Source organism: Stegodyphus dumicola, chromosome 7 (assembly GCF_044657685.1).
Source record: "Stegodyphus dumicola isolate Sdum_Otavi_A_Nest chromosome 7, ASM4465768v1".
In the NCBI taxonomy this organism is placed as follows: domain Eukaryota; kingdom Metazoa; phylum Arthropoda; class Arachnida; order Araneae; family Eresidae; genus Stegodyphus; species Stegodyphus dumicola.
The window spans coordinates 175874307-175894744 of NC_140774.1; the positions used below are offsets into that span (position 1 = coordinate 175874307).

At 32.4% G+C, this 20438-nt stretch overlaps 1 protein-coding gene across 2 annotated transcripts in view; it reads left to right on the forward strand.

The window, feature by feature from the left end:
* Positions 1 to 20438, forward strand: part of P5CDh1 (delta-1-Pyrroline-5-carboxylate dehydrogenase 1) — a 68256-nt gene that overhangs the window by 1784 nt on the left and 46034 nt on the right. Inside the window, exons 1-2 of one of the 2 annotated variants that reach the window (XM_035374295.2) lie at positions 3456 to 3615; positions 15267 to 15465. In XM_035374295.2, the coding sequence (XP_035230186.2) occupies positions 3602 to 3615; positions 15267 to 15465 (213 nt within the window). In that variant the 5' untranslated portion in view covers positions 3456 to 3601. Of the gene's footprint in view, positions 1 to 3455; positions 3616 to 15266; positions 15466 to 20438 lie in introns of those variants that run through there. The other variant, XM_035374287.2, reaches the window with a different exon arrangement.

Below are 20438 nucleotides of genomic sequence, written 5' to 3' on the forward strand. Positions count from 1 at the left end.
AGCTAATTCAAACTTCAGTAGAATGCACACATATTTTTAGCCAATCAATAAAACAACAATTTTCCCGAGAGAGGGTTGCAAAAGAGACATATGAAACTGAAATTAAAACTTCTGCTGGGTTATTATATATTTACGGTATACACAAATCATCCTATATACAAGTAAAAGATTTCTAGGCAATAGGTGCATCTGAATAGAAATATTTTGCACAACTGTGTTCACAAAACGTTTAAATTTTCTGATGAGATGTTGACGCTTTGACGATATTAGAACTTGTTGGAGTAGGAAAGATTTGGAAAAGTTGGCTTCAATGCGAAAAATTTCTGAAACATACGTTGAAAACTGTAAAAAATCATATAATATCGGAGAATATGTTACTATAAATGAAAAACATTTAGGGAGTGATGTCCATTTCGGCAATAATATGCCAAAAAGACCATCAAAATATGATACAAAAATTTCCACCCTTGTCGATTCTAGAACATTTTACACATGGAATAGGGAAGTATATACTGGTCAGCAGCCAAAAGGACAATTTCAATTGTATAACAATCCAAGTAGTGTTGTGAAAAGGTTGACGGAACCTCTTTACAATTCGGGGCGTAATTTGACAGTAGATAATTAGTATTGTTATGAAATGTCCAAGCGCGGTAAGATGGCTTCCCAGCAAAGCAGTTTTAGGGTTGCCATAAAATAGCAAAGGGAGGCAGGGTTGTCACATTTGGCGAGAAATCACCCATTTGGCAACAAAATTGGCGTCATACCATGGACGGTTGGAGAACCTTCTGGAACAAATTCTTACCGGTTTAGCCCGGAATGTTCTCGAACACAAGCCGAAAGCTATATAAACCCTGCTGGTCCGCAGTTAGTGTAGTGTGTGCTTCATCGAGAGGGTGAGTCAGATGCCTCGTTTAGAGTGTGAGAGAGTTGGTATCGAGTTGGTGTCTTGTCTAGCGAGTCAATCCTTGCGGAGTCGATGGAGTTGACAGCCAGGCAGCGAGTGTAGAGTGGGTCATCAAGTGCACTGAAAGAGTCCAATAGTGTATTGCGGTTAGTGCACTGTCAAGAGAGCGTGTTGAGCTTCGGAAATGACTGAACCGAAGAGCCAGAAGCTGTGCTTTGTGTGTCGTTGAGTGCATATCGAGTTGTAGCGTGGAGAGTCTCGAAAGTACATGGAGTTCCGAGAACGACCAAGCAAGAGTCGGGAGCTGTACTCTGGTGCTTTGCAGTGAAGCTGTCTCTACCGTGATAGCCTAATAACCTGAAGGCCGTGTCGCTGATTGGTCCAGCGTGTTTATAGCAGTTCTTTGATGACTGTAAAAGTGACTTTGGAGCTGTCCTGATTGATACTGGCTAAATAAAATGTGTTTTGGTACTTCATCAAGTAGTATTTTCATTATTCACTCCAAATCTACTAACTCTGTATGAACGTGAAGGAAGAAAATAACATAACAACTGGTGTTGGAAGAAAAACGCAACAGTATACATTCCATCCACTTTCACAGGAACTTCTGAAGAAGAAAATAACTATCGTTGGAAACATAAGAAAAAATAAAAGATTCCTCCATTTTTTTTTTTTTTTTTTTTTTTTTTTAAATTCAATGAAGAGAGAGATTTACTCCTCAATGTTTGGTTTCCAAACAGACACAATACAGTCAAAAGTCGTTAATTCGGACACCCATAAACCGGACCTCAAAGCTACAAACTTTTCAAATTGTTGCCACCAAATATTAGAGCCCTGTATTATACTTAAAGAAATTAAATAATGAAGAATCTGCATAAATGTATGTATATTTCTTGCATTGTGATAAAACAATGGTACCTAGAGCTATCAAATTTTGAAAACATACATTTCCACCTGAATATGGGCATCTGGAAGCCCAAATTTGGAATTTGTTTGATTTTTCTATTTCATATTTTGTAAAACTTAAATAAATTTTTGATTAACAAACTCGATTTCAAGGCAAGCAATGACAACACTATAAGGGAAAAAAAAAATTTTTTTATCTCCAGCGTGCAAGACTGTGTATCAGAAATTCTAAAGATATACTCATTTTAAAATTATTTTGCGATATTGCTCTTGAACTGATTTTATGGTTTAGGTGCAAAGATTATGTTATTTAATGAATAAAATTAGCACACAAAATTTTAAAAAAGCTTCCCTTTGGGCATAATATAAATTCTGGAGGCTTTCGATTTTTTTTTATTTAGTTATTGTTTTTATCTTTTTCCCTATTCAAAAATATGGAAGATTGTAATTATGACTGTATTCATGTCATATGGACAGCATCTATAGAAAGGAGTTTCTTTTTTAACTCTCACATGATTGATATTTAAGAACCCTTTTTCTAGGGCTCATGTAAATTCGATTTAAAAATCTGACAGCTTTCAGATCCCCCCCCCCCTTAAATCTCAAGGAAACAGTTTAAAAGTGTTTATTGTTTTCAGCTTTTGAATTTTACATTCTGGAAATTAGGTACTGCTGCATGAGGAGAATATTTGTTGCAAGTCCTGTGGATGCATGATCTAGTGAAATAGACATACAGCAATAACTCTTTTCTTTATTACATAACTGTATAGATTTACAATGAAATCCCAATACAGCAAGTTTTTCCTTTTCTAGCATTTGGACTGCTATGTTTAATGGCTCATTTTAAATATACTCTATTTTGGAATTTCTGGGAGATTAGGCTGATTAAGCTGGAATTGTTTTAAATGTTAAACTGAAATCAGAATGTAAAGATTAGATTGTAATTTTTTTAACATTATAATTTCACTTTTTTTTGTGCTTTGAAGTTTTAATGTTAATTGTTTGAGATATTAGACTATAATCTGATGTTCTCAGATTGCATTTAAAATTTTATTTATTTATATTTTATTATTATTATTAATTGTACTCCTGTGCCTTATTGTGTGCAGAGGTAAAATTCAAAATATTTAAAAACCGTTCGATTTGCTGCTTAAATAAGCGATAAATTATCATGTATACAGTGATAAATTGCTTAAATAAATATTACAATTCAATTTTGACAACCTGCTCGCTGAATTAAAAATATTGTGGGAATCAGCTGAATCTTACCATTAATTGTGGATATTTAGCTTTTTAACTGTATAAGACTTTTTTTTAAACTTAAATGTGTTACTACTTATTTCTATTTAATACTTTCTTCGTTTGCTTTTAAATACCGCCATGCTGCGTAACTCTGTGGAATTGTTTTATTACAAAGAGAGGTCATACATGTAGAAACGCAAAAAAAAAGCATACTGCAGAAAATTCTGAGGGAAAATATAATAGAAAACTGCACAGATGAATTTGAGAAATTCATCAACGAAAATAAATGAATTCTATTGAAAACTCTGTTGTGCTATTGCAGACTATTTTAATCACACGTGTTGAAGTTCTCCACGAAGCGGAAATGCGTTGCAGTACTCTTCTTTTATTTGTTTATTTGCATACCACGCTGGCCAGCGCCGCCAGTGATCAGCGCTTGATGACTGTGAGGAAAGGGTCGATATCTGTTATCATTTGCTGTAACGACTTTTATCTGCAAAGTTTGAATCTTCTAATTTGCGTTTAAAATTAATCTACTGTTTTACAATTATGAGTCATAAAGCGTAAGTATTATTTAAGTTTTATATCCTCTATTGATACTAAATTAAGTATTTTGTTATGTTGCAGAAGCAATGTATGTGTATGTAAGTTAATTGAAAAACTGTCCATCCACCCAAATTCAATATCTGTTGTTATTGGTGTGGGGAGTGGTATTTAAAAAATTAAAGCATTTATTGAAATAAATTTTCGTTTAACACGAAATACTTTATTGTAGAATCATGTAGATAATTATTATTATATAAAATGTAATGTTTCATAAGTATAGAATTTTTAACTTCCTTGCTTATTTATTGAAAAATAAGGGTGTAAAATTATAAGAATAAAAAATTTAAAAATGTTAAAATGCAATGTAATTCATGTACATGTTATTATTATAGTTATATCGGTTGATAATTTGATTATATTTTTTATTTAAATTTGAGCATGAGCCTTTCAAAAATAAATGTATTACTGTTCTTAAATCATAAAATTGTATATTTTTCAGATTAATAAAATATGTCCAATACATTACCTATTACTTTCCATTTTTCTCAGTATATCTTATTTAAGAAAAATATGAAGCTTGTGATATCTTGCATGAAACAGAAATTTTGCATTCTTTTGCAGGGTATATAAACAGCATATCTAACTATTCAGCTTTTTTTCAGAAAATGGCAATTCTGAAGTGAATTATTAAACCTGGTGTAGTACTTAAAGACCCCTGCTGTTTATAACTGTGCACAATGTTTAAACCTTTAGTTTGTATTCTTGATTCTTAGTGTTCTCGTTTGGAATGCAAAGAATTAAAATTGTAGTTTGCCTTTGTTTGTCTCAAGGAGCAAACTTAATCTATTTTACGTGATTAAAAATAAATAAAATATGCTAATTATGTCAACAAAAATGGTTTTTAATGGAAAAAAAAATTATTTCGGAAACTTGATGTATTGAAGTGTGTGATTCTGATATTAGTAAATGAATGGCCAGTCTAGCCAATGAATGAATGGAGCATTAGGTAAAGTACCTATAAGCTTTTTTTTTTTTTTTTAATCATTGTGAATGCAATAAACATACACTGTAGCGCCTTTTACATTGAAATAATTATTCGGTACTTATTTTGTAAAAGTGAGTACTGCTTAAACTGCAGACGTTTGAAGTTTGTACGTTATAGTTTAGTGAAATTTACGTTTGTGCGCTATAGTTTAGGCCACTTTTAGTGATTGTGATGTCTCTTTTAATAAGGAAGTACCAGCAGCATCATAGACTTACTGAGTTTTGGCTACATTTCAACTTTGGCATATTATTTACTGCTGCACTCCATCCCCACATAATTTCTACAGTAATGTAATATAATATTAAAGTGCATATTGTTGTATGTGTACGGGTTTGTAGAAGATTGAATGCACAAGTCCGATTAAAGAGTTAATAAAATTTATTCTAATCACAAAAAAAATATATAACAAAATGCTGAATTATTCCTCAAAGGTATTCATACACTATCATGCAATATAAATGGTAGCTATATTTTAAACTACTAAAACATTAAATAGAACTCAATCTAAAGCTCAGAGAAAGCTAATTTGATCGACAAAATTAGAGCAGTTAAGTAAACAACAACACATTAAACAACTGAGCTGAGATGTTTGTTCTCTTTCTGGCTTTTTAAATCGGCCACGCGAGATAGTTCGAGCAATGCCTGGAAAGGAAAAACAGTAGAATTAGGGTTACAGCTAACATAGTAGTCAATTACATTTATTCAAATTAAATATAAATTACCGAGATAAACTTTTATTCAATATTAAATACATGTGCTCTTGTGTTTTTACTTTTCTGGCATAGCTTTCTCTCAAAATATGTCTCATGCTGCATTGCATGGGGAAGTAAATTAATTTTAATTATAATTCTACTAAAAAATATGTAACTAAATACAAAATTCTTAACACTGCCCTCTTCTCAAGGACTGCACAATCCCTGGACAAGAAGTCAAACTTACTAAGGCATCAATGCAATAATAAACATTACAATAACAAACAGCATAAACAATAATTGCAATGAGTAACTTCAAACAAATCAAATACTAAATAAATAAATGAGGGCACAAATTTACAAATTTAAAAGCAAAAAGGACCGTATATAATGTAAATAGTCTTATACTATTTACATTATATACACTACATACTATGGCCGTAATAAGGAGCTAACCTGTCATAATGAACGACTTTAGGCTTAGATTGAGTGTAATTTAGGACAGAGTCCTTTTCATCAAGTTGGATTTCACAACCACAACTTGTCTCCTTCATAAATCAATATCTAGTGGCTCTTGTGTTGTATTGGGTCTTCATCTTCTCCACCGCCTAGTTGTCTTCCTCTCTTGCAAAATTGTGCATCACTTCAAACCAGGCCTGGAGATCTTGGATGTATTCCTCAGGTGATGAAGGTGCATCCGGAGGAGGACGACCAAACAAGAGATCGCATGACAGACGAAGGTCACGACCGATGAGCATCTGGAATGGAGAATAACTGTAGTCTGGTGTTTCTGTTCAACCGTAGTATGATTTTGGCAGCTTTCTGAGCAGAATCTTTCAGACTACATGTCAGCGTTTCCAGGTGAGGATCCCTTCTGATGATGGATAGTTATCTCCTCTGATGCTGAAAGCAGTTTTTGTGTTTTAAGTCCAAGGAAAAATTGTATTTCCCTAAAAAGTCCAATCCGAGTATGCAAGGATCTGTAATATCTCTGCAACATCTGCCGTGTGATGGTAGGCAGTACTTCCAAATATGATCTTCACATTTAACTTTCCATCTGTGTCGATTTTATCACCAGACACAGTCTGGATGGCATCCAAATGAGTTTATCTTTAAACTGTTGAGCTAAGTCTTTTCAGATATGATGGTAACATTAGATCCTGTGTCAATGATCATATTGCAAGGAACTCCATCGATATGCCCATTGATGAACAGTCCATTAGTGTTGCCACTTGCTGCAGAAATCTTAAGCACTTCTAAATGGGGTTTTCCACTATCGTTCAAACACCACTCCGTGATATGGTCATTAATTTGTTACCTGCATCATTGCTGGAAATGGCCTCATTTTCCGTGCCCTGGGTGTTTTGCAGTTCCATCATATGTGGCCTTCAGCTCCGCAGTTCCAGCACTTTTGCTTCTTGTCGCTCCTTTTCCATCTCACCCACCAGCGGCTGAGCGGTAAAGTCGCTGAACACTGGTAGTTCGGTCCGAGGTTCAAATCCCGCGAACGGGCTGGCTGCATGGGTGTTTTCGTGGTTTTCCCCATGTGTAAAGTGTATACGAGCCAGTTTCCCTTAGAAAGTCCTCCACGAATGCATCCCTCCCCTTAGGCAGATAGCCCTCGAGGCTTTGCCATAATCACACATACGTACATACCTTTTCCATCTCATGGCATGAGAAAGCTAATTGTCTGTTTAAATTGCCTGTCTTATTTTTTGTGCTCGGAGGTTTCTGCAATTCTTTCATATGTGGCCTTCAGTACCGCAATTCCAGCACTTTAGGATTGGTTTCTTTTCACTTCTATTCTGTCTCAAGGTAGTGACTTATCTGGCCAAATCATCTATTTTATTTTCCATGCCCATGTGTGTTCTGCAATACTGTCATATATGGCCTTCAGTAACAAATTTTCAACACTTTAGAGCCAGTTTGTTCCCACTCCTACTCCAAAGTATTGACTTGTCTGGATAAATCATCTAAATGAGCCATCATTTGATCCACTGGCTCGACTTGCATTGCTCTAACTGGGTGATAGTCTCTACAAGTTGCTTGCTGGGATGCCTTGAATTTCATTGCGTACACTAGAGCACTTTTTAAATCCTTGACATCTGCCATTTGTAGAGCTTTCTGTATTTCAGGATCCTGGAGGCCGTCGATGAAATATTGCAGTGACAGGATTTGCTTTGTTACTGTCAGACACTCTGAAAAGGTGAGATGACACAGCCTTTCAACATCGGTGGTAAGTTTCTGGAGTGTTTCCGTCGTCTTCTGTTGACGGGATTTTAATTGAAGCCTACTGTAATCTTTTACATATTTCTCGCCAAGGCACGTCTTCAATGCGCCAGATAGAGCTTCGAAGTCTAGTTTCTGGTTTTCTGGAAGAGTTTGAAGAATATCTGCAGCGTCTGCTCTCAGAAATGTGGCGAGATGACAAGCCCTAGCTTGGGAATCCCACCTAATCAATTCCGCCATTATAGAAAATTGTCTCTTATAGACTTGCCAGGAGGTCTTCCTATCATACATGGGTAGCTCCATAGAGGGACGAGCAGTCGTGGGTAAAAATTTAAAACCATCAGAATTGCCCACTGCCATTGCTACATATTTCTTTAAAGTATCAATTTTTTTGGTGACTGCAGAATAAATGTCATCAATTTGTTGTTCAATTGTTCTTTGACAGAAGAAACTCTGTAACCAATTTGTTGTTTCACGGCCAAAATTCTCTCTTCTATTTAATCTTTGACAGAAGAAACTGTTTCTTCAATTTGTCCAACTTTATTTTCAACTGCATCTATTCAGGCTTTCATAGCCTCAAATTTGTTTTCTATTATGCAGGCAATATCCTTTTTGCATATCTTCTTGAACCTTCTTGAATGGTTTTCATCTCATCCTTAACAGATTCTTGACCCATTTCATCTCTTCTTTAAAGAATGCTTTGCCAGCTTCCATCTTTTCTGGGAATGCAGCAAAAGCAATGACGAGCTGTCTTAATAGTTCTTCCGTCACTCTTGTGATTAACATTCAATCGAACTTCTGACACCACAATTTGTTGCGTGCGTACAGTTTAAAATATTGAATGCACAAGTCCAGTAAAAAGTTAATAAAATTTATTCTAATCACAAGAAATATAACAAAACGCTGGATTATTCCTCAAAGATGTTCATGCAATATAAACAGTCGCTATATTTTAAATTACTAAAACGTTAAATAGAACGCAATCCAAAGTGCTGAGAAAGCTAATCCGATAAGCAAAATTAGAGCAGCTAAGTAAGCAATAACTTGCTAAACAACCAAGCAGAGATGTTATCACTCTGGCTTTTTAAATCAGCCGCGTGAGATAGTTCTAGCAATTTCTGGAAAGCGAAAAGAGTAGAATTACGGCTACAGCTAACATAGTAGTTAATTACATTTATTCAAATTAAATGTAAATTACTGATATAAACTTTGGCTAATCTTTGGAATATGGTAACAGGTAGTTTGGCGACATTTTGGTAAGGCGATAAAGGTTACTAGCTAGGACTTTAGCAGTGTACATGGATAAAGTCAAGAGTGTGCGCAATGCCATTTTTGTGCAATTCTGGGATGTTTTTTTAAGTGAAAATAGGTCGACGTGTACATGGATGATACCGTGTATGTGCAATTCTTAAAAATGCGGCAAGCTGTGGGCGATTCTGCACTTTCTCCCAATTTCGTACCTAATCTTCATCATGATTAAGCACTTTTGCTCCATAAAAGTTCTAGCATAAGCGTAATTCGGCTAGCAGATTGTTGGAAAAAAATGTTGAGTAAAAAAAAAAAAAAAGCCTTTAATTCGTGAAAACAGAATGGCGTCCAAACAAAAACTAGCAGGTTGCTGTAGCAGGGTTGGTCGCCGAATTTTCGCTAAAAAATCGCCAAGTTACCATAATCCAAAGATTAACCTAAACTTTTTTCAATGTTAAATGCTCGTGCTGTTGTATTTTTATTTTTCTGGTGTAGCTTTCTCTCAAAATATGTCTCGTGCTGCATTGCACGGGTAAGTAATATGATAAGCATATGCAATCTGCTAATTCTCATCAAGAATTGCGACATGTATCACGATTGCCATTAATTCGTGCCAATGCTGTAGGCCCCCTGTAAGAGAACAGTACTAAGTACCAAGATTTTTAACATAAAAAAAACTAGTGTAAATTCGATTTCGTAGCTTTCAAGTTTTGCATCTACTGTTTATCCGAATTACATAGCGTTGGTGCTATGCCTTGAAATACAAATTTGCCTTCCTTTTAAATGCATTTTCTAGATTTTCTCTCAGTATTTTACTCAGCCTAAAAAGAAATTTTGTTTTGCAAGATTAGTATATGAGAGTTAAGTCTTAACATGTTTCCCTTGTGTTAAACAATATTAAGTTTTAATTTTTTTTTTAAATTTTTTATTGGCTGTGCAGATTTGCATTTTTGGCATAACACTGACATTCCACATGTGAATTAATTGTAGAACTTTCTTCTATATTTCCGGATTAAATGTGTTTTTGCTGCTTCTGGATATAATATTTTTATGTATTTTAATAGTTATTTTGCTGTGTCGAAATGTTATCATAATTTGTTTTTGAGTTGAAATTCCAATATTAAATTTTATGAATGTTTATTTGTTGCATATATTCTAACTTGCATGTATTCTGAGAAATAATTATAATATTTGTTGCATATATTCTAAGTAAATTTGATGCTTGTATATTTTTTAAGAACTGTTTAGCTCCTAATTCTCTAACTAGTTGAATAATGCTTTAACTTAAAATGCATGTACATTAACCAATGTATCTGTGTTCTGTACAACTTTGAACTTTTTTTTTTTTTTTTTTTTTTTCAAATTGTGTGATTTATTTTGAATAATTTAATCCAGGGGTCAGCAACCTTTTTTGGCTGCGGGTCAAAAAAAACCAAAATGCGAGTATTAAAGAGACATTTGGGTCAGAGATATTTTCATATTAAAACAGCATTTTAGTAAATAATAAGGTATATTTTATTAAGAAAATAATTACAAACATAGTTGAATAAACTTTATTTATAAACTTTTTTCTCTACGATATCAATGGCTTCCCTGATGTTGAACTTATGACATCAATTTAGTCAAGTCTGGTTTAGTTAGTCGTTTTAAGTCGTACACAAGCATCTGAATTTTCAATAGTTAACCTGCTTCTGTTTTTGCTTAAACTATATTTCATTTGTGAAAATATTTGCTCACATTTATAAGTGGACCCGAATGTGGACAAAATGGCAAAGGCAATTTGTTTTAATGATGAAAACCTCGTAGGGAGTGATACCCAACATGTTGATATCATCAGAAAATTATCATCTTCTGTATTTTCCAAATCGTTCCGCAATTTCTTGAATTTATTCGTCCATAATGTTGAACTTTTAAAATCAATCATTTCTAAACTAAAATTGTCAATTCTTAAATATTCAAAATACTGCAAATTTATAATATTTTCTTCTATTTCATCGAGCTTCATTATAAATGTAAACATTTCTCCATGTTTCTTAAGACTTTGAAATCGACTTTCATATTCACTTTTAATGACCGAAATCCAAGTTTCGAACATATTTAGATTGCGTTCATCAATATTTTCTTTTTCATGTTCCCTTTTTAACAAGGGAAAGAAATGAAATTTTTTAGTTTTTATGTCGGTTTCAAATAATATCAATTTTGAAGTAAAACTCTTCCATTCCTCATACATTTTCAAAATTGTGTGGTTATTTCCTTGCAGTCATATGTTGAAATCATAATGGTTCATTATGTCTGTTAAGAACAAAAGTCTTAAAAACCATTGTTTATCATTGAGTTCGAGATCATTTTCACTGATGTCATGAAGAAATATTTGTATATCATCAAAACACTCTACAAATCTATTAAGAACTTTGCCCCGACTTAACCATTATATTTCAGAATGTAATAACAAATCTCCATATTTCGATTCAATTTCCTCCAAAAAAGCTTTAAAGCGCCTGTGTATTAATGCTGATCGTGCTATTATCATGTTTACGATTTTAACAACTTTTTCCATTACATCCAGATGCCTTTGCAAATAAATTTTCTTCATGTATGATACAATGAAACGATAAAAGTGAACGGCCAAGTTCATTTTCCATTAGTTTTACAAATCCAACAGTTTTTCCTCTCATACTCGGAGTACCATCAGTTGTTATGGAAAAAAATTTACTTTTTAAATCCTATACTTGCCCATTTTTAAAGTTTGTAACTTTTGTACTTGACAAAAAATATCAGTGCCTTTGGTGGTGTCATTCATTGAAGCAAGAACGCATAGTTCTTCATTTCTAAGTAAATTTGATACATGTATATTTTTTAAGAACTGTTTAGCTCCTAATTCTCTAACTAGTTGAATAATGCTTTAACTTAAAATGCATGTACATTAACCAATGTATCTGTGTTCTGTACAACTTTGAACTTTTTTTTTTTTCAAATTGTGTGATTCATCTTGAATAATTTAATCCAGGGGTCAGCAACCTTTTTTGGCTGCGGGTCAAAATCAACCAAAATGCGAGTATTAAAGAGACATTTGGGTTAGAGATATTTTCATATTAAAACAGCATTTTAGTAAATAATAAGGTATATTTTATTAAGAAAATAATTACAAACATAGTTGAATAAACTTTGTTTATAAACTTTCTCTACGATATCAATGGCTTCTCTGATGTTGAACTTGTGACATCAATTTAGTCAAGTCTGGTTTATAGTTAGTCGTTTTAAGTCGTACACAAGCATCTGAATTTTCAATAGTTAACCTGCTTCTGTTTTTGCTTAAACTAAATTTCATTGAAAATATTTGCTCACATTTATAAGTGGACCCGAATGTGGACAAAATGGCAAAGGCAATTTGTTTTAATGATGAAAACCTCGTAGGGAGTGATACACAACATGTTGATATCATGAGAAAATGATCATCTTCTGTATTTTCCAAATCATTCCACAATTTCTTGAATTTAACATTTGAGCTATTTATTGATGCAAATCTAATCATTATTACAAGCCTACCAATGCTATTTATGTTGGTGCTTTCGTCAACTGCAATGTTAATTATGTCACAAGATAACAAATCATTTTTGACCTGTTCATCAATATTCTTGGCCATATCTTCAACACGACACTGGACTGTTCTAGCTGACAATGGCATTTCTTTGATTCTCTCAATTATTTGTTTTTTATTTATAAGTAATTAAATAAGTGTTTGGAACAATTTAGGAATGCGTTTTTCAAAAACTCGCCATCTGTAAATGGTTTTCCGTTGGTACCAATGCTAAGAGCTGCAACAAAGCTGGCAGATGTAGCGCGATTGTTGCTGGTAACAAAACTCTAAGAATTTATTTTGTTTTCCAAAATTTAATACACGTTTACCAATGTATTCAGATTTATCTTCATTTGCCATTTCACTCACATCTTTATGTTTTGAAGAAAAGTGTCTCTCAATATTATAAGTCCTGGCGGTAATTATATCTGTACATAAAGTACATATCAATTTGTCACCATTTTCGATACACCCATACTTTTCTGTCCACACATCTTGAAATAATCTCTTTTTTGCTTTTTGTTTGTTCATGGTAATTTTTTAAAATAATAATATTTATTTCAATCTGTTTATTCATCTAGGTCAATATTATTGTGCTACTGTACTACACGTGCTATAACTGTAACTGACATACAACTGAGATAACGACGCACGCGTCCAGGAATGGTACAATTTGTTCAGACAAAGTCGCTGCATTCCGCATACTATCGGCCGATTCCATATCCAGTCAGGCGCGGGGCTGGGGCTTTAACTGATATTTTTATATGTTATACTGGATTCAAATTTGGTACGTTCATAACTTTGCGACAAAAATTTTTTGGGAAAAAGAAAAAATGTTTTATATCTTATACTTTATTTTCGGTCCACTTTATTTATAAAGTGGGTCACTTGAAATTACCAAATGGGTCACTGGGTGACCCACGGGTCATAGGTTGCCGACCTCTGATTTAATCCCTCCAGTGCACCGAAAGAACTAAACTTTGACTGCTTAATGTTAATTTGTGGAGCATATGGAGAGAACTAAATTTTTTTTAGATTTCTCTCAGACTGTTTTTGATTACTATCATTTTCTGAAGCATTATTTATAAACATAAATATTAATCAGCTGAATGTGTGTATCCCCAGCTAATATTTTTTTCTCTTTGCCCTTCTCTGTTCTTCACCTTTTTTACTCGTATTAATCAAGGGGCTGGTGTCACCCCTAGTGCTGGAAGTAATAACTAAAGTAAATGGTAATTAAAGTAGACATCTCATGGCTTCATTCATATCATAATGTCTGAAACCAACATCAAAACAGTTTGCAGAATGCAAATCATAAATTTAGATCATAATAGTAAGGTTTATAACATGCTGTTGATTATGTTAAAGGAATCATATCTACTGTTTTTAACAACAGCATCTTATCTGCTTTCAAAATTAAAGTTTTGAAACTTAGAATTCCATTTGATAGACAGATGTCTTGTTTTGAAGCCGCAGAGCAAAAAATCAATTTGATATAGGGGAAAAGTATATACAGAGAGGACAGTTTTGTATTTTAGAGCAAGAAAAGTTTTTTATGAATTTGAAAGGTCAGGTAAAGAGATGGGACCTAAAAAAATAAATAAATAAAAATGTATGTGTTAAATATAGTTTTTTTTTTTTTTTTTTTTTTTTTTTTTTTAAGACCTAATTTTATGAAGAGAGAAGTGGAAGTTACCTACCAGTAAATATGCTTACGAGTGCACTGAATTGTGCACTCATGAAGTCTGTGTGTCCTGATAATGTATCTCCCAAGAGTGTGTTGTATTGAGAATACTAATTTATTGTTAATAATAATTTTAAAAGATGGTGTTTTTTATGCTTTTATTACAAAAGTCTAATTATTTGTTGCTGAAGCTGAATAACTAATCATTTGTTGCTGAAGCTGAATAATAATAATGTGAATAGAAGTATGGCATTATGGAGAAATCTGCTGTATTTGAGCTAGTTATGTGCACTAGTGAGGCCAAAAATCAAATAAAATGAAATAAGAAAAATAAATACTCACGCATATATATATATACACACTATTCTTTCGACTTATTTCAAATTCCCTTACTTACATATTTTGATATTTTGCAGTGTTTTCAATTACTGAGTAAGTATTTTTGTTTTAATAATTCATATAACTTTGTGAATAAACATGCCAGATGTGGTTATCTTTTGAATGGGTTCATGGGTTATAATTTGTTTCTGTTTCTAATATAAATGATGGGATACTCGAGTTTCTAAGCAAGAAGTGAAACATAAGCATTTCGAAATTCATTTTTTGTAGTAAAAAAATTATACATTTGGAACGTTTTTTTAAATAACTCCAAGCAGATACAGTTTTGTACAGGTGAAGCTATCTAGAGCAAATCATTTGGATACTTTTATCGGTTTACATGCCAAATATGAAAAGAAAAGAAAAAAAAAAATATATGGGCAATGCTGAACACTCTATAAATGTTAACACTGATCAGATGACTTGCATCCACAGCACACATGTTTGTCTTAATGTGGGTTCGGGCCTCAGCCTCGCATGCACTCCATTTTTGGTTTTAGACCAAAAATGGCTCTTCTTTTCTACTACAATTTTTGCCAGAACATGGCACCACATTTACTTCTCTTCTAGAGACTCTGCACTAGGTGCAAAAAGTACATTCCATCTTACTGGATTCATCATTAAAGATACCCTATTTATAATATGTTGGTAAAAGCCGCACTAGGCCGATTACCTCTTAATTGTGTTACAACAATGATGTTTGCCTTAAGATTTTGATTACTGTGATATGTGAACTAGATTTTATTGTACTTTTGACTTATTTGAAGGGGATGCTTATGTTCAAAGCATATTAGAACAATATTTTTCTTTTTTAGAATTCAGCCAATTTCATTTGTTACTAAAGTTGATGATTTCGAAGTTAAAAATGAACCAATTCTGCAGTATTTGAAAGACAGCAAGGAGCGGAAAGAACTTTTTGATGCTATTGCAAAGTACAAAGATTCTTGTGTTGAAATTCCTATTGTTGTTGGCAATGAAGAAATCCGATCGGGCGATGTTAAATATCAAGTTATGGTATGATAATATTTATGATTTAATGCACCATTTTTTCCCCAGTTTTGTGAAAAAATTTTAATAAATTATAAATTAACAACTGCTTGATTGTATAATTTGAAATTCAGTATAATGAATAAAACTTGATATTATTTTTCTACTGTAGTTCCTTTTAGTGTTTTATTTAAACAAACAAATAGACTCTTGACAACTGAAAGGAGAAAATTATGTAATTTTTGAGAAAAGTTTAAATGAAGAACATTAAAAATACGTAATACTGTATTCAACATTTCATTTCAGTGATTTTCTTTTTATAGTACTTCCTTTTTATAATGACCTTCACAAGACAAAGAAAAGAGATTTTCAAAAAAATAATTTTTACCACCACTTTCTGGCAATCTGTTTGCTATTTCATGCGCCAAAGTAATTTATTCAATGTTAAATTTGACATTTTATTTAATATATGTAATTTAATGTACACATAAACAAATTATAATACTTTAGAAGAGTTGAATTCTAATTGCTTTGCATCATCAAACTGAAGCCAGTTACACAATCTATCAGTGCATGGAACTGCATTTCCATAAGAAAACATATGTTTAACCTCTTTGCTGCTTAACATCAAGCAAACAAATCCCCTCCCTTCCCCACAATTGGCCTGTGGCCTTGGAGAACTGATTGCAATCGTGAGCCCAAGTGCATATTATTTCATATAGCATATATAGAAAAATCCTAATACTTAAAATAATAATTCATGATAAGTGTAGTATTATTAATAATGAGTATATTCCCAAATTTTAATTATATCTTTATAATAATGAAGCAAAAAACTTGAGAATTTAAATATCAGTGCTCATAATATCCTATTGCTATATTTACCAACAGAAATTTTCAGCCACTTGCACTGCGGGAAGCATTTCTAAATTAATAATGTGCATCATTAGCATCACACATTTAACTTTCATGGATTAAATTGATAAATAATATTCATCACAACAATTCTAACACTTGAAAGTGTTTACACACTTCAGTAAGTTTTTAGAGCATTCTGACATAATTTTTTGCACGTTTAAAATTTGAAATAAAACATCCATTTTCAGCATATCGTATATGATACAGTGGGCCATCAGTGACACTTTGCTCTCATATCACATTTGATACGACGAGCCCATGAACCATACTATGTATGCAGGGTTCGTACAGTCCTTAAGAGTCCTTAAGTTTTTTGGAATCGATTTTTGGTCCTTAAAAGTCCTTAATTTTAGCCCAAATCAGCAGAATGTCCTTAATTTTAATCATCTGAAATTTCTGTGTGTTTTTACGACTGCCATTTTGAGTGTGAATTAGCATTTTGGAGGAATATTTTTGGCAATTCACTGACGTATGTGGTTATCTTTTGAATGGGTTCATGGGTTATAATTTGTTTCTATTTCTAATATAAATGATGGGATACTTGAGTTTCTAAGCAAGAAGTGAAACATAAGCATTTCGAAATTCATTTTTTGTATTAAAGAGCTCTTACACAATTTTCACTTTTGGGGATGTGAATTCTTTTATTAAACTTAAATTTGGCGACTTCTCAACATTTTGGCGATTTTAAGGTCAGTTTCTATAGAAAATTTTTAATTCTGAAATTTGAGAATTTTTCGACGATTTTTTAAAAAAATATCTTAACATTGATAAATTTCATTAAAATAATGGTAATATATAGGAATTATATTTAAAAAGTAACATTAAAATAAAGCATTTTTATTTTTCGCTGTAATATTATAAAGTTTCATTTTGGCAACTTTTATTATACAATATTTTGAATCTGAAAAATGAACAAGGTATAATGCTATAAAGCATAATTTACGAAACAGCTCTTAGCAAAAGCAAAATTAGCTATGTAATTAATTAAAAATGTCTTCTTTTTAATTTTTTCATAGTAAGCGTTTTTCCCGTGTAATTGTCTCAAAATATTAAAAATTCATAGAATATGCATCAGTTTTCTCTATAAAATTAATTTTACACTTTTTCCTTCCTTTCTTTTTTTTCCAAACTATTTATGGCTTTTTGCTGTTAAGAATTGGTTGGGATAATTTTTCTTTAGTATTTTTGACATCACAGCTTGGAAAGTTTAGAAGGATTTGAAGACAAGATTTATAGACCCACGATCCTAGAAGATTCGAGAAATATGTGACAAAATGAAAAATGTCTCCATGGTATTAATGGGTAATGGATATATTTTATAGAAAGTTTGCGATGAATTTCTTACTTTTTGGAGAATGTCTGGAAGAACAATGAAGACATAATATTTTAATGTTTTTATTCCTGATACTATAATCTTTTTCTTAACATGTTTATCTTCCCTTTATTTTCTCTACTTTTCACTAGACACAAGCATGGAAAATATCAAAAATGCTTCTAATCTTATGAGTTGGGCAGGCATTATGGAAAGGGATTTTTTACTAATAAATAAATTGAAAACTTAAGTTTAAAAGATCCATCTAATATGCCTTAATGCATCATACACAGAGCTGGCACTAGGCATTTTCCCATCTGTTGAAAAATCTCTGTGGATCCTAAGTTCGACTGCATAGTGCCTTATAAGAAGTATGTTAATTTTATTAAAAGTTACATTTTTAGTTAAACTCTCTTTACTATCGCTTCTTAATTTCAACTTACACTTCCAGCCAGAACGTAGTTTTAGAATCACGTCTGAATGCTAATGAGGAAGAGCGGTATTTAACTGCAAAGTTCTACTGTCTTAGTGAGAGAGATACCAGATATTCTAACCAGCACGTGTTTGCCTTTTTAGGCTGCTCTCTCATAAGCTATTTTTTCTCTCGGCCGTACCTTAGGCCCTTGATAGCTTCGCAGCCAATTAGCGTTAAGGGGCCAACTCTGTTAGAATTTTGATAGCTTCGGCTATATCTCTTTGGTTAAGATTAGTTTAGTTTAATTTTTAGTCTCTTAAGTTCGAATCAGAGTGTCGGTCTTATTGTACAACTCCAAGACTGTTAAATCTAATTTGAATAAGAAAGGGTGTTTTAACCCTATCCAAGTTTATTCACTGTCTCATGAACTCAAGCGATTATTCACTTACTAGTTCTTAAGATTCTTCACTTTTCACTGTAACTTAGAATTACGCAGTGGAGAATCCTTTCTAAATTCTGCTTCCAGTGCCTGCTCTAAATTCTAAAAATTTTGCCATTTCTAGATTTTGTTGTTTGGTGTGTCACTAAATTCTAAAATTCTGCCACACCAGCTCTGTAACTGGCCTTTACCATATATATTTCATATTTCTTCTGAATTTCATATTACTAAAGAAATTAAATTAGTCACTTTTTCTATACGTTCTAAATGCATTTAGTGTTTTTTTTAGAAAAACAGAAATCCTTAATTAAATCCAAAAATTCTAAAATGAAAAGGAACATGCTGAAGAAAGAAATTGAATACATAAAGAAATTTTTCTTCAAAGGTATATGCAGTTATTATTATGTAAATTAATGATTTCAGCCTTTACTATAATTTTTCATTTCTATTTCCTCATATGATAGAGTTACTGAGCCAGATTAAATTAAAATTAAATTGTATAATCTTTGACTCCTAGTCTACATTTTTAGTTTGAATTTGACTGTTCTTGTTTAATAACGTCACAGTGAGATGTAATTGACTTTGTTAGCATCAGAACATGCCTTTATGTTTGTTCTAAGTTCTTTTTAAATAAGAGGCTTATTTAAACTTTTGTCTGATATTGTAGGTAGTTTCAGACATAATGATAATTTTCTTCACATCTATTGGGGATTTTGGGCTATTTAACTTTTACCAGATCAACTAAACCCTCATAGCTACATTGTGGAGAGCTTAACAAGTTAGGAGATAAAGCACGTAGAAACTAGCGAGAGCACTGGTTAGCATATTGAGACAAATCTCTAATTATTGTTAGAAAAGATGCTTAAAGAGAAGGAAATCTATGCAAACTAGCCAAAATGTTTGGGAAGGCTTCAAATTAAAATGATGAATAAATATTTTGTTGAGTGTTGTTACAAAACATAAATGTTTTGTAGCTTTTAATGTGTAATTATTCTAATATCATTTAAGAATCAGTGTCATAAATTACATGTATTTTAAACTGTGAAATGTTATTAGATTTTGATTTTAATAGGTTTTTTTTAACAAATATCATTAAAAAATAAAATTTAATAGTGGCCATGTAAATTCATAATGACTAAGGTTATATATTTACCTAATTTAATTATTTAAATAACTACTTACCCTTAAAAATTATCTTTACATATTAAAGCGAGTTATTGCCTTTCATTAATACTCACTGTGGTCACAAGATAAAACACAAAAATTTAAAAATTCAAGTAAAACTTATTCTTTGTATCCAGTGAGACTTAAAATAATACAAAACAACTTATCATCCCTGGTGCTTTAATGGCTTATTGGAACCTTAAAGTATATTAACTGAGTTACAACCCTTGGAAATCTGCATGAAGCTACGACACTAACTGCATCAAACAAAGCCTGACTAACTTTTAACACTTGCCAACCGTGCCTACACCAGGCATTTCAGATTTGTTCGAATCAGCATGTCTCTCTGGACAAGCAGCAGCGGTGATAGCATTCAGTCTTTTGTTATGAATCATGCTGATTATGATCTTACTTCTCATTTTAACCTATGCTATTTGACATAAAATCTAACTGCTATTTACTAAACCTCTAGACCAGCGGTTCTCAACCTTTTGACTATGAAAACCTTTAGTACCACCACTACAAGTACTATTACCAGCACCACTCTTGAACAAAGCTCAGATCGCATAAATTTACAAGTGTTAAAGAAAAAACTCAATCAGGATTCAGGATGTTGGGGGTTTTAATTTTTAAAATAAATGGTTGAAATTACTTTGTCTAAGTAGTTAAAGTAGTCTTTGTGTAGCACCTATTTTTTTCTTGCGTACCACCAGTGGTACGTGTACCACTGATTGAGAACCTCTGCTCTAGAC